Genomic DNA, 24,902 nt, shown 5'->3' with positions numbered 1-24,902 from the left:
AGACAGTGCTACCCTTGTGTCAACAGCAGTAGTAACTAAATTTTGCAATAAGAAGTAGATCTTCTCATTGAGTTTCTTATGTTCTATCATGCACTGGGGGGGAAAGTGAAAACACTCTCGCAGGACACTCCTAAGCAGAGTTAAACCCTTCTGACTCAATTGAAGTTAATGGACTGTATCTGCTTAGAATTGCTCTGTGAGATTTTGTTGAAAGTATGGTTACACTTCTGCAATTCATCTTATATTGTAAACGTTATAGATAATGACTTGAAGAATAGGAAATCGATAGGTTTTAAATACTATAAGATTCCATTGCTTGATATTAACCCCATTGTTACTTTTTCTTTTCTTCAGCTGAAATACAAAGAAACTTTTAATCTTGAGAAAGGCCACTACATTGGTTCTGAGGACAATGTAGCCTTGAACCATTCTAGAGAAGTGTCTAAGCTTTACAGCGATGTAAGTTTCTGGCAATTATCTATTCTATCTGCTAATACCTAACACTGAACATCCTTGCTTTATTTATTTATAGGGTATAAAACCATAATTTATTAGCTTTTTGAGGGGCTATGGCTCAGTGGTCCCTGGTTGAGTCCTGGGCATCTTCAGTCAAAAGGATCAGATAGTAATCTGGGCATCTTCAGTCAAAAGGATCAGCTATGAAAACCTCTACTGGAGACCCACGAGTGCTGCTGCCACCAGCCAGAGTAGAGAATACTAACCTTGAGAGACCAATGGTCTGAATCAGTACATGTGTTCATGTGACATGTGCATCTGCTGGAACCTCATTCTTTCACCTCAGCTCAACTTGTGACCACAGACTGCACCACTCCTGCCCAGTTCTGGATCAGCCAGCTGATTTCATAAGATGATGAGATGCTGATAACATTTTGAGATGTCCAGATTTATAGCACGCTAAAGGCCTCAGCCACCATACCCTCCCATGTCTTTGGGCATGTGTGTGCACTCCCTCCTCTCTAGCTTGGAAGCTTGTTGTCTGAATTTTGTCCTGGATATTTACACACAGTGTGCATATTTTGTCACTTTCCAGATACTTTACAAGGATGCATGGGAATCAGGCAAGGCCATCGGGTACACGCTTCCTCCAGACTACATCCCTATTGTTGGGGCCAAACATGCCGACTATGTTAATAGTGAGGTTAGTGTGACTTTTCATTGTCACCATTTCTCCTCTCTTCATGCAACTGCTCCTACCTAACAAGTTCCATGTTTGTGTTTTGCAGCTTAAATATAAATTAGAACATGAGAAGCAAAAAGGCCATTACCTGGCTGGGACACAAATAAATGATTTTCCAAGTGTCGTCCATTCTCTTGCTTTCCAAAAAATAAGGAGTGCGGTAAGATTCCTCCTCCTCCCTTCCATTTAGCAGGAGTCAAAATTATAACAGGATAATTGTATGATGTTAAAAACACAACATCTTATTTTCTATTTTAATATCTTGATTTCTAGTTGGCCTATAGGAAGAACTATGAGGACACTAAGGCACACATTCATATTCCAAGTGACATGATCAATCACGTGCTGGCAAAGAAATGCCAGTATATCCTCAGTGATCTTGAGTACCGAACGTATCTACACCAGTGGAACTGTTCACCTGAAGAGCATGATGTTGTCATGGCTAAAAGAGCCCAGGAAATTCTAAGTGATGTATGTAAAATTTTATTTTCTTGATTTTTAAGAACACCTTTGTATGTGACAAAAGCAGGGAAACAGATAGGAGACCTGTGGGTGATCCACCCTTTTGCTATAGGTTATGGGTAGTTTACTTCTAACAATTTGAGCTATTATGAACCAGGAGATCTTCAGTTCAAAAGTTGATGCATCCATAAACTCATGTCTCTGTTCCCCATCTATAATGGATAATAAACACCAGCCTAGCTTATTTTACTAAGGTGACAAGAGTAATGCCAATGTGTTGCCTACAGTGGGCTTGTGGATGTGGTGTTAAGTGCCGTCAAGTTGCTTCCTACCTATGAATGGATAGCCCTGACCTAGATAGTCCAGGCTAGCCCAATCTCATCAGATCTTGCAAGTTAAGGAGGGCCAGCCCTTGTTAGTATTTGGATGGGAAACCACCAAGAAATAACAGGGCTATGGTGCAGAGGCAGACAATGGCAAACCACCTCTGAACATCTCTTGCCTTGAAAACCCGACAGGGTTTCCATAAGTCAGCTGTGACTTGATGGCAAAAAAGAAGAAGAATTAGTGACCTCCAAAATGGCCTATACTTAACAGCCTTGCTCAGGACTTGCAAACTAAAGGCTGTGGCTTCCTTCATTGAGTCAATCCATCTCATGTTGGGTCTTTCTTTTTCCCTGATGCCTTCAATTTTCCCTAGCATTTTGTCGGTTCCAGTGACCCTTATCTTCTCATAATGTGACCAAAGTACGATAGCCTCAGTTTAGTCATTTTAGCTTCTAGGAAGAGTTCAGGCTTTATTTGCTCCAGAACCCATTTGTCTTTTTGGCAGTCCATGGTATCTGTAAAAAACTCCTGCAACACCACAGTTTGAATGAATCAACTTTCTTCCTGTCAGCTTTCTTCATTGTCCATTTTTCACATCTATACATAGTAATAGGAAATAAGAAGATTCTAACTCTGTTTTAAGATTCCATTGTCAAGTATGTAACATAATTTGTTTTCTTGGAATTCATGTACTTCACATATAAATGAGATGTAGGTATCCCCACAACTTCTGGTTACAGCAATAGCTATGAACAGCAATACTGTTCTCCTGCTTTTGCTTTCTCCACTGATCCCAAATTGAAGGGCATTGAAAGATACCAGTGTGATGAGAGAGCAAATGCACGGAGACTGTATGTTTTCTACCAGGTAACTGTTTATTTGTTTATCCTCATGTGCAGGTTGTGTACAAGGATGACTTAACCTGGCTGAAGGGGATTGGGTGCTATGTATGGGACACTCCTGAAATCCTCCATGCTAAGAAGTCTTATGATCTCCAGAGTCACGTAAGCAAATTTCTCTCTCATTATTGCAGGTGCAGAAATGGCAAATTTGGTCTTGAAGAGCTTCTACTATAGTGTCAATTACACCATAAATTAGTCCTCAGATTCATATGTTATTCCACAAAGAAGTTGGTGAGGCTGCCTTTAAAATGCATTAATATTTCCATAACTTCCAGAAGTATCAGGACAAATGAAACTTGGGTCAATATTGGCTTTTTTTGGGGGGGGGCTGGTCTGAATAGTCTTGATTAAAATGCCTGTTCTACCAAAAGTATTATTTTTATTTATGAACACGTCCTTAATTTGTAGTGTTGAGATTATAAGGGAAAGCAAATAGTACAGTATGTATGAGTAAACAAAAGACCCCAGATATCAAAATATGACCTAAAACAAAAGGGAGTGTAGGTTTGCCAGATGTTCAGCTTTAGTATTCAGCATGTAAACTGGCAGATCTAACAAAAGTGTATAACCCAAATTAAATCCTGAAATCAGTACAAGAAGAAATGTGCATCACTCTTGTGATGTCATGGGGATTTGTGATAAGCGGTACCGGGTGTGTGTGTGTGTCAAAGAATGCTTCTGTGACGGTCCAGGCCACTCTAGAAATATGGGAAGGCTCCATTATTGCCTATGGGGAACTTTTGTGGGGTGAGGTGAGGAGGTGTTTTTAAGGAACTGGCACCAAAACTGAAGGGGAGCTGCTGGTGCCTGTTCTTTAAATAACCACCACATTTCAAATCAATTGGACCATGGGGTTCAATTCTATGGTGCCTGAAGAAGGTGCCCCCAGCCATCTTCCCATTATTTCCTATGGAAGAAAAATATAAAACCTGAGAATCTACCCCCATAAGAACACCATTGGAAGCTATTGCTAAGCCCAGCAAATGTAACACTTAAGAATCTGAAAGGAGAATCCACAAAAAAACCCTCTAACCCCACACAAACCAACTCCAACAAAGGACAAACTTAAAAAAAAAAACTTGAAACAGACAAAATCTTACTTTAAAGCAGCTTGGCAAACCGATATAAGCCCTGGGAGACACAGAAACATGAGGAGGCAGAAGAAAACACAGTACTGGGAGCTTGCTACACTGGCTCCTGGTATTCCTGGTTACTCTCAAATATTCTCTAGAACAGATACTTACTGTAATTAGAGAAAGGATGTACCATATAAGTGATGTACCTTTAACTGACAATTTCAGGAGTGCATCATAGCTTAGTCATCGAAGTGCTACAGAAAACTAGGTAGTTGGATTAGGAAAAATCTCTCTTCCATGGGCCTTGGAAAGCTGTTCACAATCAAAATAGACAGTACTGGGCTGGATGGGCTATTGGCCTGACTCAGTAGAAGATGGCTCCTTTTAAACTCTAGGATATTTCAGTTTGTGAATAAATGTAGAAGCAAACAGATTAAATTATGGCAGTGGCTATCCAGCCTAGGGAATAAAGCAAACTTCTGGACTGTTAACAATTAGACCTAAATGTAAATGAGCCCTGACCTGGATAGCCCGGGCTAGCCTGATCACGTCAGATCTCAGAAGCCAAGCAGAGTCGACCCTGGCAAGTATTCACAGGGTATCTGTTCTCAGTGATAATGCTTCTTTTTGTCTTTGTTTCGCAGCTGAAGTACATAAAAGCTGGAAAAGATAATTTAAAGAATTACGGTGTGGTTCTTGACACTCCAGTTTATGTAACTGCACTCCAGAGTGGTATCAATTCTAGTGATGTGAGTCATTCTCCTCGTTTATCTTCCCAGATTCCTTCCTTTTCATTATTTTTTGTGGTTCACACCAAGTAATTTAATTGATAAATTTGCCTCTGATATAGCTCAAATATAAAGAAGAATACCATAAAACAAAGGACCAATATACTACAGTGCTGGAAACAGTAGACCATGCAAGGACTGAGAGCCTGAAGAACCTTTTTAGCAATGTAAGTGTGGTAACTTTACTTTGATGAGTTTGACTTTTCTTTGTGGTCCTGTCAATATTTTTAACCTAGAAATTAAACATGTATGCATACTTGCATGATAGCAAGTATGTTGATTTGATATATCTAAGAGATTTCCTCTGACCTTATGTCCTGTCAACCCAGAGTTCCTCTTTAGATCACCACCTGTATTATAGCCAGGCTATTTAGGGGGAAATATAAGTTTCCCTGTACTTGCCTCAAAACTAGGGACGTGCACCAATTTCCCCCCAGCGTTTTTTCAGATTCGAGTTTAATAGACCCGGAAATCCCCCCCAATTTTTTTAAAACCAAATACTTAATTCGGCGTTTCCCAGATATTCCAAAATTTCGGGTTAATAAACCGAAACCCAAAAATATGGCACAGAGCTGAAAGCTGGGCTCAGAGTGAGTCTAGCTTTCAGCTCTGCGAACCCACCACAGGTAAACTCCACGTTGAATTCAGCTGCTGCACTGAAGATATGAAAGCAGTTGTGCTTTGCCGCAGCAGCCAAACTCCATGGCAGCAGAACTCTGAAAAACTCTGGAGTTCTGCTGCTGCAACAAACCAGACTGCAAGTGAGAGGGGAGTGGGGAGGTTAAAATAAATGGTGGCAGGGCCATAGCAGACCTGAATAATGCCGAATAAATTTGGAAATATTTGGAACCTGCTTTTTCAGCTCCCTTTTATTGCCTCCATTTTTTCCGGTATAACCACCATCACCTCAATACCAAAAAGGTATTTTTCCGGGTTTTTTAAAGTTTGGCATATCAATATGCACATTCCTACTCACAACTATAGAAATTCTCTATCCTTGAAGATGCAAAAAGCATGAACTTGATTGTCAATCAATCAATCAATCAATCAACCTTTATTGACATATGCTCAGAAATATGATGTAAGAACTTGATTGTCATTGAGGAGCATTACTTTAATGATACTGCCTTGAGCAATCATAGAAACACAGAGTTGGAAGGGGACTCAAGGGTCATCTAGTCCAACCCTCTGCACAATGCAGGAAATTCATATGCCCAAATGTGCCCAAAACCACAACAACAACCACCCCTCCAGGGTCTCTGGGAAATCTGGCCTGGAGGAAAGTTGCTTCCTGAGCCCAAAGTGGCAATCAGCATTACCCTGGGCATGTAAGAAAGGGCCACAAAAGACAAGCACTGGCACAACCTCTCATACTCTCCCTCTCATGATCCGCCCAAGTTAACAGAACCAGCATTGCTGTCAGATGGCCATCTGGACTCTGCTTAAAAACCTCCAAAGATGGAGAGCCGCCACCTCCTGAGGAAGTCTGTTCCATTGAGGAACTGCTCTGTTAGGAAATTCTTCCTAATGTTTAGCCAAAAACAATGTCACACTAGATACAATAAAAATAAGAATAAAAATAGATAATTTAAATAGCCAATCAGTTACCGCACAATCAGTTACCAAAAAAAGATGCACAGCCTTATTGAAAATTCTAAATATGGTAAGGGCACCTTTGGGTAAGACAATCCTAAGTATAAATGGGAACATGTCCTACAGGCTCTCTGTGTGATGCTGATAGTCCAAGTTATATAGATGTATATTCACCACAGAGCATGCTGCTGATCTTCCCAAAATCTCCAAATCACTACTATTAAAACCCAGCAGTTGGAGTCTAGTCTCCATGAACTTCCGCATAGGAGTCAGATTTTAATAGGCAGAGGTACCTATTAGCTGCTGTGGCGAAATTGAGGAGCATTGTAAACTAAACCTAAAAATGATAATTGCCAAGGATAAATGATCTCCATGGATGGATAACTCTGAGGCTAGTCGCTGTATAAGATGAAAAGTAATTGAATCTTTGCTTATTATCACCGATAAATCCTGATTTTAATAGCAAATACTCTTAAAACAACCTTCATAGGCAATAAATACTATGCTTTATTGAGGTGGATTTGTTTTAGTCTTATGTATAGACTTTTTAAAAATTCTCCCCTCTTCAGAACCTGTACAAGGAAGCCTGGGAAAAAGTGAAGTCCATTAGCTTCACATTGCCTCCTGATGCCGTGCCATTTGTTCGTGCCAAAGAACTGAAGCATAATGCCAGTATTGTAAGTATTACATTCAAGCCATACATTGATGAATTAGCTATACAAACATTATGTAATCATAAGCAACTTGATTTCCACTTTCTTTCTGTACAGGTAAAGTATCGGGAGGAATATGATAAATTTAAAGCACTTTACACTCTCCCAAGAGGAGTTCAGGATGATCCAAATACTGCAAGATGCCTAAGAGTTGGCAAGTTGAATATTGATGTAAGGTTTCTTTAAAAACATTCAATAAACAAAGCACTATTTTACACTAGTCAAGGTCCAGAAGCTAGTTTTAGGTATTGAAATATGATTTCCCAGAGTGGTATGAAGTTCAGCAGAGTTATGTTGTGTTCTATAATATCTGTCTTATTTACAAACATTCAAGCAGAGCATATTGGAAGCAACAGACTCTGCAGAAGATAACAAAACCACCAATCCTGCGCGTAGTTCCAAAGGAAGTAACTGAATGGACTCCTGTAACCTTCTAAAGCTTCTTCTAGTCTGACTTCAGTTTTAAAAAGGGCTGAACATGAGCAAGGATAATTTTCCATATTTCATGAACTTTTGTAATTGCTTTTCCCTCAAGTGTAAGTTAGGTACCTAGATGAAACAAAGTACCAGGGGTAGCAGCTAAGTACTGAAATAGTCCTAAGAATAAAACTCACCATTTTTGTCCCCTGGAAAGGAATTCTATATCTAAACTCTTCAGTCATATCTTGGTAGTGCTAGATGGATCTAATATTGAGAACTAGCTCTTATACATTGTCATTGTTAGAGATATGTTCTCTTACTTTGCCTAAAAGAATCGATATTTTAATTGTTGTGATTTTTATTTTTGAAAGCTTCTCTGAGTACAGTTTAGTGAGGGGGAAGGTAAAATCCTAAAACAAATATATGATATTAATTTATAGTAATTCTAATCACTTTCTCTTGTCTTAGAAAATTAACTGGGGAAAGGACAATTTCAAATATGACGTCTTCTAAAAACTGTGACTAATTTAGTTATTTTAACTTTATAGCGGTTATACAGAGAAACCTATGAAAAGAACAAGGCCAAAATCAACATTGTCCCAGACATGGTTGACATTGTGTCTGCTAAAGACACTCAGAAGAAAGTTAGTGAAATTGATTATCGTATCCGTCTCCATGAGTGGGCCAACATTGCAGATCCTCATGCCAATGCTCATGCTCGAAAAGTCAATGACCAGCTTAGCGATGTAAGTCAGCAAACTGTCTGTCCTGAAGAAACCTTTCAGTGTGAAATACTACATTATCGTATCTAAAGAAAAAGAAGTACTAATGGTGCAATATACCATCTTTGGATACATCATAACTGGGGTCGCTAAATGCAGGCTAAAATAATAGTTTGCCGCGAATGGTTTGTGGTTCAGGGTTTTTACTTGAGCATGCCATTAAAGAACCCCTGTTCAGGCACAGCATTCAAACGAGGAACAGTTTGATCTCCCTTTCCTTCAGTTGCCATTCAGCTGTAGGAGCAGGGCACAGATTAATCAAGATTTTAAAAAATGTTAAGATTACAGAAACCAGGACAGGGGAACCCAGAGACAGGTAATCAGAAGAAGACTGTAGAGTTGACAATAAACTGACACAGAGGATCTAAAGGAAAAGCAGGAAGAGAAGGGGATTTTAGCAGGGGTTTCTGAAGAAATCTCATAGAAAGCAAGACCAGATTGTGGGAACCTATATATTGTGGGATAAGGGGGAGACAAATTCCAGCAAGGCTGGACAAGAGACAGAGTGGCTACAGTAAGTGAAAGAATTTTTTTAATTTGCTGAGGAAACAGAGCTGTAAGGAAAGGAGGAGCCAAAAAGGAAACCGGTCTGGGGTAAAACTACACATGAGGCCTAGAGACAAGAAGGCCTGTATGTTATTGACAGGAAGGAAGTCAGGAGGCTCCTGAGGAACCTTAATGGCAACTTGTCAGTTATGGCTTCTACAGTTATTTTACCTTAACTTAGTCACATTTCTAGCCTTTAGCCTGCAGTTCTCTCAAACAATACCTGATAGTTGAGTCAGCTGAAGAAAAGTGAAATGGGAATTCACAATGGTGTTGCCAGGGATCTTTACTTCCCAAAATAAATTATTTGCTACCTAGCTGATTAGGGGACACTTAATAAAATCACCATGATCTACAAAATTAGATTCCTATGATGAATAAAAAGTTTGATTATTATGTAAGGCATCTTCCTATTTTATTACTACGGAATTCTCATTGTTTCTCTTTCTTGCCCCTCCAATAACTTAGATTGTATATAAAGATGACCTCAACTGGCTCAAAGGCATAGGGTGCTTTGTTTGGGACACTCCTGAAATTCTCCATGCCAAACATGCCTATGACCTTCGCAACGATGTAAGTATGGCCTTTCAACAACAGCTTGGCCTCTGTTCTGGTTTGCTTCCTAGATCTGGGCACATGTCAATTCAGTGCCAATCAAAAACGTTTGCAGGCTGTGTGCAGCTTGCCAGTATGTGAGCACTGCTCTGTGAATAAACTTACTTCTTCAGAAGCATGAATTCTAAGAATCCATGGGCAATCATCACTTCTCAGATGGTGTGCATATGGCAGAATAGTCATATTGGCCCTCATCACACTGCTCGATGAATTTTCAGCATCAACATTTCACCTACATGGAACTGCTCTTTGTGTATCATATCTAGGGTTCCCAACCTCCAGGTGGTAGCAAAAGATACAACAGCAGTGTTGCCAAGCAAATAAACAAATTTACGAAGAATAACAAACGTGTTCTATTAAAAAATTATTCATATACACAGTGAATACAAACAGTCACCAATTCCTAAACATTTCAATTACAAAAACAATGTTTGAATCTCCTATAGTTAGGAGAAGATAGTTGGATATCCTGGTGATGGAAGAACGCGGTCGGATCGGCATATCCTTGACCACCACATAGTGGAGAAAAAGATGCAATGCACATGAACTTCTCCAACTATCTTCTCCTAACTATAGGAGATTCAAACATTGTTTTTGTAATTGAAATGTTTAGGAATTGGTGACTGTTTGTATTCACTGTGTATATGAATAATTTTTTAATAGAACACGTTTGTTATTCTTCGTAAATTTGTTTATTTGCTTGGCAACACTGCTGTTGTAACTTTTGCTAACAGGCTAACTAGTGTGCGGTAAACCTCCAGGTGGTGGCTCGAGATCACCCACTATTACGACTGAACTCCAGCTGATAGAGATCAGTTCACCTGAAGAAAATGGCCGCTTTGGCAATTGGACTCTGTGGCATTGAAGTCCCTCCCCTCCCCAAAACCCCACCCTTTTCAGGCTCCACCCCCAAAATCTCCAGTTTTCCCCAACCTGGAGCTGGCAACCTTAATCACATCTGAAGTGACTTGCAGTCATACTTTTTCTGGCATTAATTTTTTTTTTGTGGGGGGGTGGTCTCCAAGAAAGCTGGCAAGTACAGCTTCAAAGTCAGAAGAATTTATTACGGTCCATGACCAGCAAATACAGCAAAAATACAAAAAATGGGAACAATTAAAAATAATCATGGTACACATCAACCATGAATATGCACGTAGAATTTTTATATTTGGAGTACGAATAAAGTGCATTCCAGTTGCAGCTGACTCTTGGTGGTCATTATGGGGTTTTCAAGGTAAGAGATGAACAGAGGTGGTTTACTGTTGCCTGCCTCCACAAAGCAACCCTGGACTTCCTTTGTGGTCTCCCATCCAAGTACTAACCAGGACTGACCCTGCTTAGCTTATGAGATTTGACAAGATAGGGCTAGCCTAGGCCATCCAGGGTATACCTGTAGAAAAGCTGCTAGGTGGAGCATTTTAAAAATACAGTCATAAGTTACAGAGGATATATAAAAATATTAATGTTTCTCTTTTTCATAGCTCAAATACAAATCAAAGGCCGAGAAGTTGAAGAGTAAATACACTGTGGTCACAGACACACCAGTGTATGTTCAGAATGTCCAGAGTGGTATCAATTTGAGTGAAGTAAGTATGACTTTTTATATTAATCTCAGCATTTCCACCGTGCACCAATTATTGCTGCAATACATTGTTCAGCATTGTTTTTCATCTTTTCAAATCTACTATCCCTGACAACAGTTCTTCAGTTATATCTCATACCTGGTACCAGCAGGTTGCATATTACATTTGGAATCAAGCTCATCCTTCATAGCCAATTTTTTGTCCCTAAGAAGTTGTTAATTTCCTAGTCTTGTCTTCTGTGATTATTCTAATGCACCTAATATAGTTATACTGATCATAAACACAATAGAAGTAATCCATCACAGAGTTCAACAGTCACAAGAGCTCCTCAGCTTGCAATACAATAGTAACTATTTCACGTGCCCACTGGTGTTCCAAGCTATGTCAGAAGCAGTTGTGGGACCCAAATCTTACTTTTTGACTTGCATACTACATTTTCAGGATCTCCTTGTTTTATACTTCTTTTGGGTCCATTTTATCTGTGCACTGCATTTGCAGGCCATGCCCTGTCTATCAGAAATAAACAGACTGGGTTGATTTAATATATATTTCCCCATCATTAACATTTTTTCCTTGTAAAGATACCGTGCCTTCTGCATTTCAAAATTTGGACCAGATCTGTATGCCTAGTCAGTAATTAGTACACAAGAAGTAATGAAATCTGTAATATATATTTAGTTTTTCCCGTCCCCTCACAGCTTGGTTTACCTATATTTTATATGTGTAATAATAAGCTCTAAGAATGTTACTAGTCAGGATGACTGTAGATTGTAGACTTGCCCCAAATATGGGTAGAATATGGTCTTGTCGTAGTAAAGTAATAGTGATGTATTAAGTATATGTGTTGTGTATTTTGTTATGTGTTGTGTTGAAAATAAAAATAATAATTTTTTTAAAAAAAAGAAGTAATTAAATGTGTATTGTGAGCCATCACTTTACTTGCTCTGTTTTGTCAATTCCTTAGGCTATTTACCGCCATGATTATGTACATAATATTCGAGGAAAATATACTCCTGTTGACAAGACAGTGGATTTGGAGCGAGCAAATAATGCATACAAAATACAGTGTGAAGTAAGTGCCTGGACTGTGTTTCTGAATGGGGGGAAGATGGGAGGGTGGATGCACTGGGAATAGTGGCATAGTGAAAATAAGAAAAGTAGAAAATTAATAGTAATAGTAATAAAAATCAATGTCCAAATCCTGCCATTGGAAATTTAACCTCCATGCATACCTTTTCAATTTTGTATTTCCAGCTCATAACCATTGAGGGGGAAAATCCTTTACAAAATCATTAAAGTAAAGGTCCCCAGTGCAAGCACCGGGTCATTCCTGACCCATGGGGTGACGTCACATCCCGACTTTTACTAGGCAGACTTAGTTTACAGGGTGGTTTGCCAGTTACTTCCCCTGTCATCCTTTACCCCCAGCAAACTGGGGATGGAAGGATGGAAGGCTGAGTCAACCTTGAGCCGGCTACCTGAAACCAACTTCCATTGGGATCGAACTCAGGTCATGAGCAGAGCTTTTGACTGCAGTACTGCAGCTTACCAGTCTGCGCCACGGGGCATTACCCAATCATTATTAGGCTCACACCCTGACCTGCAACCACAGGGCTGTCACAGGTCCCCATCTGTTCCCTACAGCTGCTGGCTTCTCAGTCCTAGCTGTAATATATGCCTTATATATGCTTGTCTATGGGGAAGAGTAATGGCTGAGATTGGAGCAACAGACAAGGAATGTGTGCAGGATTGGAAGGGATGGCACATGGGTGGACCAATCAGAGATTCCAAGTGTCCCTCATAGACTGTCTGTCAGGGCACTGGGCCACAGAAAATGAGAGGCATCATTATTAGGGTTGCCAACCTCCAGGTACTAGCTGGAGATCTTCTGCTATTACAACTGATCTCCAGGTGACAGAGATCAGTTCCCCTGGAGAAAATGGCCACTTTGGCAATTGGACTGTATGGCATTGAAGCCCCTCCCCTCCCCAAACCCCACCCTCCTCAGGCTCTGCCCCCAAACCCTCCCACCGGTGGCAAAGAGGGACCTGGCAACCTTAATCATTATTGTGTGAATTGAAAAGACCAGCAGTGATTATAGGCTTTTCTGAGACAGTCTTTTTTCCAGAGCTATGATTCTTATCATGGAACAGGTACAAGTGTAATGAAATCACTCAACTTCAGAAATTTTAATGACTGATGGATTTGGATTTGTTGCAAAATGAAGACATTGTTTCATGTGAATCTTGTTTTTTTGGGGGAATAGGGTCTCTACCGAAATGCTGGTTTACATGCACTTCCTACTGGATACACACTCTCTGCAGACACTCCTGGTTTCAAGCACGCTAAACATGCCCACTACATTGGTAGCGATGTAAGTAGCTGACTACATTATTTAAAAAATTATTTATTGTCAACTTTTATATTGTTCTAGAATTTTTTAAAAATGAATGAATGGATAGAGGTGTACAAGTAAATAAATCTATGATGAATTAGAACAAATATATAGTTTGAATTTGCAATATTAAACTCATTAAGAACATTACAAAACAGTTTGTAGATCATCTATTGTTGTTATTATGAAATAATATTAAATGAGATAGATGACTGCCTCCTGCCTTTCTTATTCACACATTACTCTGTCAGACTATTATCATTCATCACACTATATCCTTCTAATTGTGTCAGTACATCCATAGTTCTATATGGTTTTTACCATAGACTTTCAGTCAATTCCTTAAAAACATTTTTTAAAAAAACTTTGAGGGATCAAGACAAATCTGTTTCTAGTTAGCCAGAAAAACTGGCTCAGATACTTTAAAAAAATCCAACCAAGGGATCTACTACATTCTTTGATACCGACAATTTCGATCTATGCAAGCAATAAACAACATTTGTAACATGAAACTTGTAACATTTTCTGGCTTTGCCTACAATAAAGGTGTATTAGGAAAGGAATTAAACAGAAGCTCATGACATTCTTTGGGATCCTGTATGCTTTGGCAGCTAAACTGAGGCTCCTGAAAACCTTCTACAGCCCACTCTGGTATAACCAGATTTGCACAGGTGGTTTGGCTAATGCAGGTGTACCACTAGTTATTATCAGCCGGTTCTTTGGGTAGATTGACCCCAGGATTGTGGAAGACATTAGATTCAAGTGATGTCTGCAGGAACTACCACTTACCTGGCGTTATCACCACTCTGATTTTTCAACACTTATTTCAGAAATAACGGGTGGGGGAAGAAAGAAGCCAATCCCATAATTTAAGAGAATATTGACATATCACTTCTGTGCTTAACTGGAAGTAATGTTATGCCGTCAATCAATAGCCATTTTTATAATTTCATTTTTGTCTTAGAAATGCTCGTTGGAGCAGGGGATGGCTACCCTATTTAATACTATTGAAATTTGCATAACTTCCTTCCAAGACATATTATTTAGAATTAGGGTGACTGGTGAGTTTCATTACCAAATTTATGTGAAATCATTTAATATTCTTCCACTTACGTGGCATCCAAACTAAATCCCATGTAATGTTATATACTGTAATATTATTTTTAACAAATAGTTTATTGATTTACAGAAATAGGAGAATACTGCAAAAATACAGGACTTGGGGGATCAATGAAGAAACAAATCAAATATATAAGAAATACAAAATGGGAAATAGAAAGAACCAGGAGAGAGTATAAAGAGAAATAACTAATTGTAATTTCTGGAATTTTCATATACATGTTGATATTCTCTTAAATTATATAAATTCTTTTCAATTTTACCTTCTCTTTTACCTAGTGATTCTTGAAGAGATATGCACCTGATTTTTGTTTATTTTATGTTTCAGCTAAAATATAAGGAAGTCTATGAACATATCAAGGCTAAAGGCTACAATTTTGGACCCAAAGCTGTTCCCTTTGTAAATATAAGGAAAGTCAATAAGGTTCTCAATGAGGTAATGCAAATAGTATTTATAGAAAATTCCATGTATGTAATACCTGACTCTGCACAATTATCTAAGATCAATGCTGGGTTCTAAAGTGATGGACTTATCAGAATAGTATTGTTTTATAGCATACATTACATTATGTCATAAAATCTCTATTCTTATAATGGAACAGTTAGTGATTGTAACATGCCTGTAGGTTAAGCAATGCGCCAGTTGTGCACATTTGCATTTAGGGTCGATGGCATTATATTGATTCTTAAATTGGGTATTTTATTCTTACACTGAGAGCTTTTTTACCAATAAGACTACAAAACCTTATTGGTAGAAAAGTAAATTGGTTTTCCCCTGCTCATTTACATTTAAATGGGAAAACAAGAACATCTAGGAAGATAACAGTGAGAATGGTGAATGACCTTTGTTAGTACTGAGTGCAATGCAGGCATCTGTGTTGCAGGCATCAGAATTCCACAGAGCATCCCCTTGCCTCTAATACTGATTTTGATGGAGGTAGTTTGGCCATGTGTGTGTGTGGGTTAAGTGCCATCAAGTCGCTTCTGACTCATGGCAACCCTATGAATCCTCCAAAATGTCCTATCTTTGACAGCCTTGCTCAGGTCTTGCAAATTGAGGCTTCCTTTATTGAGTCAACCCATCTCTTGTTGGGTCTTCCTCTGGAGTTCCCATTATCCAGCAGCTTTACTGAAGCTCACTTTTATTTTATTTTATTTTATTCCTAGCCTTCCTTTGACCATATGGACTCAAGGCAGTTTACAAGAAAAACAGACAAAAATCCGCATTAGAAATACACAGTGAAGACAAACCTCTTTTAAAACCTAACCCCATGGGTAGCCTCACATGGGGCACATTGTAATAGTCTAGCTATACGTTTACTATAGCATGGGTCAGCATGGTCAAGACAGCTGCCTCCAAAAAGGCAGGTAGGTTCCATGTAAGATAAAGATGGGAAAAAAGCACTCTTAGCAAATGAACCCACTTGTTTTTCTAATAGGAGGGCAGAACAAAACCTCGAAATTCTTAATCAATTCTGCCAGTTTAAACCCTTCGAGACTCAGGAGCATAATATGCTGTAGGACTTCATCAGCCTTACCAACTGCATCACTTCAATTTTTTCTGACTTCAACTTTACCAAAACAGGAATATGTATAGATGGTGGTAGAAAATACCGTCAAGTCACAGCCAACTTATAGCAACCCCATAGTGTTTTCAAATCAAGAGACATTCAGAGGTAGTTTGCCATTGCCTGCCTCTGCATAGCAACCCACCACTTTCTTGTTGGCCTCCTATCCAAGTACTAACCAGGCCCAACCCTGCTTAGCTTCCATGATATGACAATATTGGGCTAGCCTGGACTATCCAGGTCAGGGCGTGGGTTTACTTAGTGCCTAGACAAATCTTCTGTGAAGCCTCTGTATGAGTCTGAGAACGTCTACTCAGAAATAAACTCCATTTTAGTCAGTGGGGCTTACTCCTTGGAAAGCATGCTTAGGATCAGAGCTCATGTTAACTTAAGTTCCATAATGAAAGGAAGGTAAGATACAAATGTAAGTATTAAATAAATAAGTTCAGAGTATGCAAAGAATACTAGATCAGAGGACCGGTAACAAGCTGTGTTTGATTGGTTTAAGTGAAAGTGGAACACTTTCTCTCATTTTACAGAGACTGTATCGGGAGACATACCACAAAAATAAGGACAAAATTCACACCACCCCTGATACCCCAGAAATCCGCCAAGTGAAAGCTACTCAAGAAGCTGTCAGTGATGTAAGTTTCACTTATTCAGTTGAAAATCAAAATTGTTATACTAGATATGAAGAGGACCCTCCCTCATTTCCCTCTTCTTTTTCTCTTTCAGCTAATCTACAAAACCGACTTCTTCAAGATGCGGGGGCACTTGATTTCCCTTCCATATACTCCTCAAACAATGCATAGCCGTTACGTTGGAGAGATCACAAGTGATGTAAGATAGCGCCCTGTATTTGACCCAGCTAGCTAGATTGATCCTCTTTTTTACTCCTCCTGATCGCATTTCAATTTCAGTTCAACAATTTATGAAAATCTAAGGGTTTAAGTAGATGGGATCACCGCCTTTTTTGGCTCCTTGTTTTGAATTGGTGGCAGTTTTAAAATTGAATAAACAGAATCAAACAGAAATGGTTTGCTGAAGATCTACTTGAAAGAGAGTTTGGCAGGCAATCCATAGTTTGTCATGTGCATTTACTCCTTTCTCTTGAATTGTATATTTATGCATTTATACTGTTTATTTTTCAGTCTATTTCGACACCTGCTGTTAGTACATTGAATATTGTTTACAATTATATGTTTGTCACATTTTTTTTCATACTGTGTGTTCAGGTGGTGTTTTCAGTATGCAGTTCACTATACACCCCTATTTTTGATAATATATTTTGTACTGGAGTACTTTGTTTTTGCGTTCCTAGAAGGTATTCCTTTTTGTTTACTCCCCATGATGTAGGTCAGTATTTTGATTTTCACACTGCATATTGGGGAGGGGGCATTGAAACTGTGAGGGGAGTAGCTTGCCTCAGACCACCTAGTGAGTTCATGGCAGAGACACGTTTTGATCCAGAGACCTTCTGGATCATACCTCATTGTCTTAGCCTTACCTGTTCCCAAATAGATAAGAACTATATTAAAAATACCTATTAACTTTTTGACAGATCAAATACAAAGGGGACCTGGAATGGCTGAGAGGACTGGGCTGCTTCCTGTATGATACTCCTGATATGGTCCGTGCTCGGCACTTGCGTAACCTCTGGGTGAGTTTTCTGTAACCGAGTATGTTTTGGTGTGAAAGAATGCCAGACTGTGTAACAGATTAAACTACCTTTACCATCCAAAACTATTGTAGAATGTGAAATTAATTCTGTGTGAGATCCATGCTTGGATGGTAGAAGATGAATGTGGTATCACTTTGCTCTTGAACACATTCAACTGCCTTATACTGAATCAGACCATTGGTCCATCAAGGTCAGTATTGTCTAGTCAGACTGGCAGCAGCTCAGGGTCTCAGGCTGAAGTCTTTCACATCACTTACAACCTGATCCTTCTAACTGGAGATGCATGCCAAGCAGATGCTTTTCCACTGAGCCACTGGTCTCTCCTATCTTATTAAAGTTGCATGGTCTCTTTAGCCTCCTTTATTCCCTGTTTCAACCAGGATTCAGCCAGGATTGAACGCATGCGTTTCACTGAAACTGCGTCCTATCCTGGCTGAATCCTGGCTGAAACAGGGAATAAAGGAGGCTAAAGTGACCATGCTTTTTCGCCCTTGGTGATCACTTCGTAAGCAAATATACGAAAAGTGCTCATTGTCATTATGGACTTTAATGTGTTCCATGTTCATGGAAAGATTGCCTTAACGATGTAGTATTATCTATTGAACAAAGCAGTAGACTTTCAACCCCCACTGTTGTTCAAAATTCATGGCACAATTATAGCATCTCTCACAATCAGGTACTCTAAAGATCAGAATCCTTATTTACTTCATTTATATACCACCTTTCTCCCTAATGGGGACCCAAAACAGCTTACATCATTCTCTTCTCCTCCATTTTATCCCCTATGTGTATGTGATTGATCCAAGGTCATCCAGCAAGCTTCCCTGGCAGAGAAGGGAGTTGAATCTAACCACTACACCATTCTGCGTCTCAGTATTATCTGTTATATGGTGCTGTTACTACATAAGCTTTCTTTGTTGGGAATATACTTTTGCATTGTTGGGAATATTAGAGATGACATATTTTTTGAGAGAAATGCTTTCTTTTTTTTCAGTCACATTATGTGTACACCAATTCTGCAAAGAAGCTGCAAGACAAATACCATGTGGTTCTGGACACTCCTGTGTATAGGACTATCCAAGAGCTAAAGACCCATTTGAGTGATGTGAGTTTGACATATTCAGTCATCTTATCATTAAAACAACTGTTAAATTGAAGATGAATTTAAATGAAGCCTTAGTAATTTGAGAATGCTTACACTCACAGCTGTAGCAGGCCTGAAACTTATTCAGGTTAGAGGCAAACACAAACTAGCTGCCAGAAATAACTGTAGCAATCAAAGTAGTATTAAAGGCATGCTCTGTTCTCTACAGAATTTGGCTGAATTGGTTTCACTCTGCCCAAGTATGCCGCTAGGGTTGGCAACCACCAGGTACTAGCTGGAGATCTCCTACTATTACATCTGATCTCCAGCCGATAGATGTCAGTTCACCTGAAGAAAAATGGCTGCTTTGGCAATTGGCCTTGATGGCATAGAAGTCCCTCCACTCCCCAAACCCCACCCTCCTCAGGCTCCTCCCCAAAAATCTCCCGCCGGTGGTGAAGAGGGACCTGGCAACTCTATATGCTGCCCAATCTGTTGAGATGAATAAGGCCTATTCACATTATTGTTTAGTGTAATCTGTCAAAAATCTGTGTTATCCTTCTACTATCAATTGAATGTGGTAACTGAATACCTGATTATCTCAGGTACCTCAGTTCAGTTAGTGATATGAATGGATCCACACTCAGCCGCAGGAAATTTCATACTCACTGGCAATTGTTTTAAGTATTTTCTGTTTTCCCTTTCCAGTGCATTAGATATGCTTTTGCTGTTTTAAATATATTCTTTAACTGAAATTTGAAGATTTGTGTTAGAAGACATAACTGAATTGTGTTTCCTGCAGATTGTGTACAGAGCTGTAGGCAATGAGCGAAAGACCAAGTACACCTCTATCCTTGATACACCAGATTTTCACAGGGCAAAAACAGGGCAAAAACTACAGAGCAAGGTAAGCACCTTTTGTTAATAGAGGTGAGCCTGGATGGCCTGTATGGAATTCCTGTTGAACGTAGCACCACTCTTCCTTGCCATTTTCTAGCTAACCTAGTCCTTCAGAATGGAGAGGGTGACAAGATCTGACATCAGATCTGACTGGTCTCTTACTGGTTAGGCCATAACTAGCTGGAAAGGGATGGGGTGGATAGGGAGAATTGGCAATCTCCCCGAGGCACTGGGCGCTAGGCATGTTGGAGGGTCATTTTTCTGAACAGCCCATCATCTGTTTAATGATGGCTTGGATAGGGAAGGCGTGCCCTTGGTGCTGAACTTCATCGTCCCAAACCTGGTAGTGGTTTACAGCACATCGGGGAGGGTGATGTGGCTTGGCATCTCTCAGTACATGTGCTGGTGAAGATAAACAGGGCTGGTGTAATTGCAGGCCAAGTTTGGAGCCAGGGTGGATTTGCTCAAATAATGGCAGCCATGGTAGGGCTGCCTAGCACATCCCACCTCCTTAAAATATATTGGCATATTTTAATAGGTTATGATGTAGATCAGCCATTTAAATATTAAAACCATACCGTTGTGTCATGTCTTCATTTGGGAGGGAGTGCTTGGGACAAATGATCTAGTGCTTCATGTGGTCATACGGTCTTTATCTGGACAAAAGGTGAGTGGATGAAGAAGTCACTGGGTTGTTTTTTAGTAAAAAGGTAAAGGTCCCCTGTGCAAGCACCAGGTCATTCTTGACCCATGGGATGAAGTCACATCCCAATGTTTACTAGGCAGACTTTGTTTACGGGGTGGTTTGTCAGTGCCCTCCCTAGTCATCTTCCCTTTACCCCCAGCTAGCTGGGTACTCATTTCACTGACCTCAGAAGGATGGAAGGCTGAGTCAACCTTGAGCCGGCTACCTGAAACCAACTTCCGTTGGGATCGAACTCGGGTCATGAGCAGAGCTTGGACTGCAGTACTGCAGCTTACCACTCTGTGCCACGGGGCCTCCGTGTTTTTTAGTATGATGCCTTTAATGTGCATGGTATATATTTGACATTTCATGGTTTCTGTCTTTTCTATAGTATTTGTATGCAGAACTTGCCACCAAAGAAAGACCTCATCACCATGCTGGGAATCAGACACCTGCCTTGGAGCTTGCTAAGCATGTGAAGGACTATGCCAGTGAGGTAAGACCTTCTTTGCTATTTAGTCATCTTTTAAGTGAAATGTGCCTCTAGTACTGAAGAAAGCCCTACAGAGTCATTGGCCATTTCTGCAGGGTCGATTTTGATGCTCGCTCAAAGCTGCTTTTTAAAATGTGACCTTTAAAATGACTATTCATGGTCCAATGCAAGAGGAGAAGTCAGACAAATTCCACCCCCCACTCACCTCCTTTGTTTGCATAGCCATTAGCAATGGTCGCTTGCATAGCTAAGCCGCAGCTGTGATTCTGCATGCTTCTTTCCGGAAATGCTTCGACATGGGGGCAGAGCAAACACAAAAGGTCGTGTGAAAGGGGCTCTTAAGTAATGCGAAGCAGGTATGCACCGGCTTCACAGTGAAGGCTGGAATGGTGGTTCAGCGTGAAGAAATAGAAAAATATGCGGGACACTTCAGCCTGGGACACGCTGCTAATTACCAAGCATAAACGGTCCTTGAGCTGTTTTCACAGGACACTGAGAAACATGTCTGAGCCTCTCTTCTGTTTGTGCCTTGTGTTTGTTTCTTGCTTACAAACTGGAATTCAAGTCAGGATGATTTGGAATCCTGGTTTATCGGCTGACGGAAGAGAGGAAAAACAAGTTCATCCCCCTCCCTGTTCTCACTGAAGTTTTCATTGCTGTTGGTCCATGTGGGTCTCATGACCCTGGGAATCAACTTCTCTGGGACTGGAAAGGACTGCGGGGAGGAGGGAAACCCAGCAAAAATCCATATCCCTCAGGGCCTTTTGCTTGAAGGATCACTGTACCCAACCCGTTTGAAACACCAAAACACATGGCAGACTCATAGAGCCTTTAAGTTGATTTTAATGGTATCGCAGAATGAAAAACAAATTGCTTAAATAATACTTCTGAAGAGTGGATTTAGGTTGTGTTTTTTTTTTGTATTAATTGACTTGTATGTAAGAACAATGCTTCTGTTTTAAGTCCCAGGTTGTGTGATGTTAATGCTGTATTAGGTGAGCAACGTGATGTTTGTCATTTTTGTTCTTTGCTTTTCTTTCCCCCTATACAATGTAGAAAAAATATAAAAGCAATTATGAGAAAATAAAGCACAAGTATGTAACAGTCCCCGATACACCAATCCTCATCAGAGCTAAGAAGGCTTACCTGAATGCTAGTGATGTAAGTACAATCAGTACACATAAGATCACAATGAAAGAGCTAATGGGCTAAAAATTAATGAAATGAAAAGTAAGATGATCTTGAGTTTAATTTAGCAGCATGTTTTTATCAAAATTGGAGAGGATTATTCCAGAGAGAATTATATAAATATTTATTTAGATTAATTCAACAGCCTACTCCTACATCTCTGTATATCTAGAATTGTTCATTTTTGTAAGATGGAAAAAGAAACTCCACAAAGCTTTCCCCTAAACATTCCACTAATGGCTCCAAAACAACCCATAGACAGCCATCTTTGTTAACTGCACATAGAACAACTGGTGTTTGTGACGGAGCTTTTTGCAGGAAAGGAAGTGCACCAGTCAATGTATCTGGGATTAATATGCCATACTATGGATTGGGGAAAACTAGGATTATGCAGTTGTTATAATGTGAAGTGGAATTTGTTCATGTTACTTATATTGGGATCTATATGCATGGCAATAGTTGAGGAGGTTGAGTGAAAAATCACATTTTGGAAATCATTACTTATCTTGGTGATATGGGACTAAACAGCATTTTATCACTTTGGCAATATTAACTAATGCATTCCTACATATTCATTCTCTTTTTTTTTTCAGTTGCGCTACAAAGAAACCTTTGAACGAGCAAAGGGTAAATACCACACTGTAAAGGATGCTTTGGATATTGTGTACCATCGCAAGGTCACAGATGATATCAGCAAGGTATGTAATGGCTTTTCTGATTCATGAATATTCTGTCTATCATAACCAAGACTTATAATGGATTTTCATTACATTATATATGTGGGAAGAGGAAGGTATAAAAGTGCTAAATACAAATATAAATGCAACTGCAGCATTTCCCATGGGCACACATTTTATGGGAGTGGTTTTATAGCTCTCTTTGCTGTAGCAGAAAGTGAGCAACCTTTTAGCACCTTTGTCTCCCCTTTGATATCTGTTACACATCCAGAAGTGTAGCTTATCCTTGGCCATTATGACTGAAAACACCAGAATTCCCTTGTTCATCAACATTTGCTTCTCCCTTATTTCCTACTCCACTCCCATTCTTCACTCTGAATTTCTGTCAGTGTCACCAAGCATTGGCTGTTTGCTCTGTATCTTTAGGCCTGCCCAGTTTTACCCACTGATCCACAATCCCTTCATTCATATAGCCCTCTGCTACAATTGGGACATCATATCCTTGATTTGAAAACATCATAATATTAGGTTATCGTACTGTGATTTTCATTTGTCCCGTATTTTCTACCATGTTTTTAAAGATATGTATTTTTGTAGGTGAAATATAAAGAAAAGTACATGAGCCAATTAGGAATCTGGAGATCGATCCCAGATCGGCCAGACCACTTCCATCATCGTGCCGTTACTGATGCAGTCAGTGATGTGAGTGTGAATAGATCCTGCTATCTGGATATTATGTATATACATAGCCTTATATCTTGCTGTGAGTTACTTAATGGGGCATTGAATGGCTCGTTTAAAAGGCATTTCAAAAGTGTTTAGTTTTGTAGTTCTATTTCACTTTTTTCCCCTTTCAGGGAGCAATGCAAATGAAGTGATAATGGGGCAATCCCACCCGTCAGTTGCTGTATGAAGACAAGAGTTATCTTGTTAGCTTATGAAGACAAGAGGGCTCCAATAAAATTTGAAATGGCTCTTGTACAGGGATGGATGGATAGATGGATAGATGGATAGATAGATATAGGTATATAGATATATAGATATAGATATGTGTGTGTGTTACCTGATGAGACGCAAATAAGACCAATTAACAGTTTTCCTTGCTTAACAGAGAAGTTTTATACTGTTTCATGAAGGCCTTTCTAGTTGGGGCTTAGGATAGGTTTGTAATTCTATCACTAACGAGTGAGAGCCAGCATGGTGTAGTGGTTAAGAGTGGTGGTTTGGAGCGGTGGAGTCTTATCTGGAGAACTGGGTTTGATTCCCCACTCCTCCACATGAGCGGCGGAGGCTAATCTGGTGAACTGGATTTGTTTCCCCATTCCTACACATGGAGCCAGCTGGGTGACCTTGGGCAAGTCACACTTTCAAAGCCTCACCCACCTCACAGGGTGTCTGTTGTGGGGAGGGGAAGGGAAGGTGATTGTAAGCCGGTTTGAGTCACCCTTAAGTGGCAGAGAAAGTCGGCATATAAAAACCAACTCTTCTTCTTCATGCTGAAAATCCATTAAGAAAAATGGCATTAGTAGTTTCATGTTGTTTCACTAAAACTGTAGTCATAAAAGAAGTTACTGGTGTAAAATTCCAAAGACCAAGTTGTTTGGAGTGATTGGTTGGCCAGCTCAACCTGAAGTGCATTTAGTTGGAACTCTATTCTGTTGATAATAAAGAGCTTTAATTCCCACCGAGTGTGTTTGAGATCAGGGACTAAATTAAAAACAAACAACTATGCTTGAACATTTCAACTGATTTTGATCTACTTATCTCTGAAGTAGGGGCTGGCAATTTGCTACCCTCTTGAGTGTAGTCTCATCATGTAATTCTTGCTGTTATTATTTTATTTTTACAGGTTAAATATAAGGAAGACTTAACATGGCTCAAAGGCATTGGTTGTTATGCCTGGGATACTCCAGATCTTGTGCTGGCAGGACAGAACAAGGCACTGTACAGTCCGGTATGTGTGTCCTGTCAAAAGACAGGTTTTCTTTTCCAATGTTAGATTCCATATCCATTAACTACCAACTGAGCAGGGACTCTGCATACAACTGTAGGCAGACACTTTCCAAAAGCCATTATGTCTTTAAAGCACGGTTCAGAAAAACCAAGG

At 39.7% G+C, this 24,902-nt stretch overlaps 1 protein-coding gene across 1 annotated transcript in view; it reads left to right on the top strand.

Moving 5' to 3' along the window:
- Positions 1 to 24,902, top strand: part of NEB (nebulin) — a 211,255-nt gene that overhangs the window by 129,217 nt on the left and 57,136 nt on the right. Inside the window, exons 92-116 of the mRNA XM_056861655.1 lie at positions 355 to 459; positions 1,052 to 1,159; positions 1,245 to 1,358; positions 1,472 to 1,669; positions 2,887 to 2,991; positions 4,610 to 4,714; positions 4,816 to 4,920; positions 6,916 to 7,023; positions 7,117 to 7,230; positions 8,028 to 8,225; positions 9,276 to 9,380; positions 10,904 to 11,008; positions 11,970 to 12,077; positions 13,272 to 13,379; positions 14,848 to 14,955; positions 16,627 to 16,731; positions 16,823 to 16,927; positions 17,649 to 17,747; positions 18,763 to 18,873; positions 19,655 to 19,759; positions 20,829 to 20,933; positions 21,987 to 22,091; positions 22,712 to 22,816; positions 23,393 to 23,497; positions 24,645 to 24,749. Of these exons, the coding sequence (XP_056717633.1) occupies positions 355 to 459; positions 1,052 to 1,159; positions 1,245 to 1,358; positions 1,472 to 1,669; positions 2,887 to 2,991; positions 4,610 to 4,714; positions 4,816 to 4,920; positions 6,916 to 7,023; positions 7,117 to 7,230; positions 8,028 to 8,225; positions 9,276 to 9,380; positions 10,904 to 11,008; positions 11,970 to 12,077; positions 13,272 to 13,379; positions 14,848 to 14,955; positions 16,627 to 16,731; positions 16,823 to 16,927; positions 17,649 to 17,747; positions 18,763 to 18,873; positions 19,655 to 19,759; positions 20,829 to 20,933; positions 21,987 to 22,091; positions 22,712 to 22,816; positions 23,393 to 23,497; positions 24,645 to 24,749 (2,844 nt within the window). The remainder of the gene's footprint in view (positions 1 to 354; positions 460 to 1,051; positions 1,160 to 1,244; positions 1,359 to 1,471; positions 1,670 to 2,886; positions 2,992 to 4,609; positions 4,715 to 4,815; positions 4,921 to 6,915; positions 7,024 to 7,116; positions 7,231 to 8,027; positions 8,226 to 9,275; positions 9,381 to 10,903; positions 11,009 to 11,969; positions 12,078 to 13,271; positions 13,380 to 14,847; positions 14,956 to 16,626; positions 16,732 to 16,822; positions 16,928 to 17,648; positions 17,748 to 18,762; positions 18,874 to 19,654; positions 19,760 to 20,828; positions 20,934 to 21,986; positions 22,092 to 22,711; positions 22,817 to 23,392; positions 23,498 to 24,644; positions 24,750 to 24,902) is intronic.

This window comes from Euleptes europaea, chromosome 15 (assembly GCF_029931775.1).
Source record: "Euleptes europaea isolate rEulEur1 chromosome 15, rEulEur1.hap1, whole genome shotgun sequence".
NCBI classification, from domain to species: Eukaryota; Metazoa; Chordata; class Lepidosauria; order Squamata; family Sphaerodactylidae; genus Euleptes; species Euleptes europaea.
Note: the sequence above shows the minus strand (reverse complement) of the source record. Positions and strands in the feature narration are given on the sequence as shown.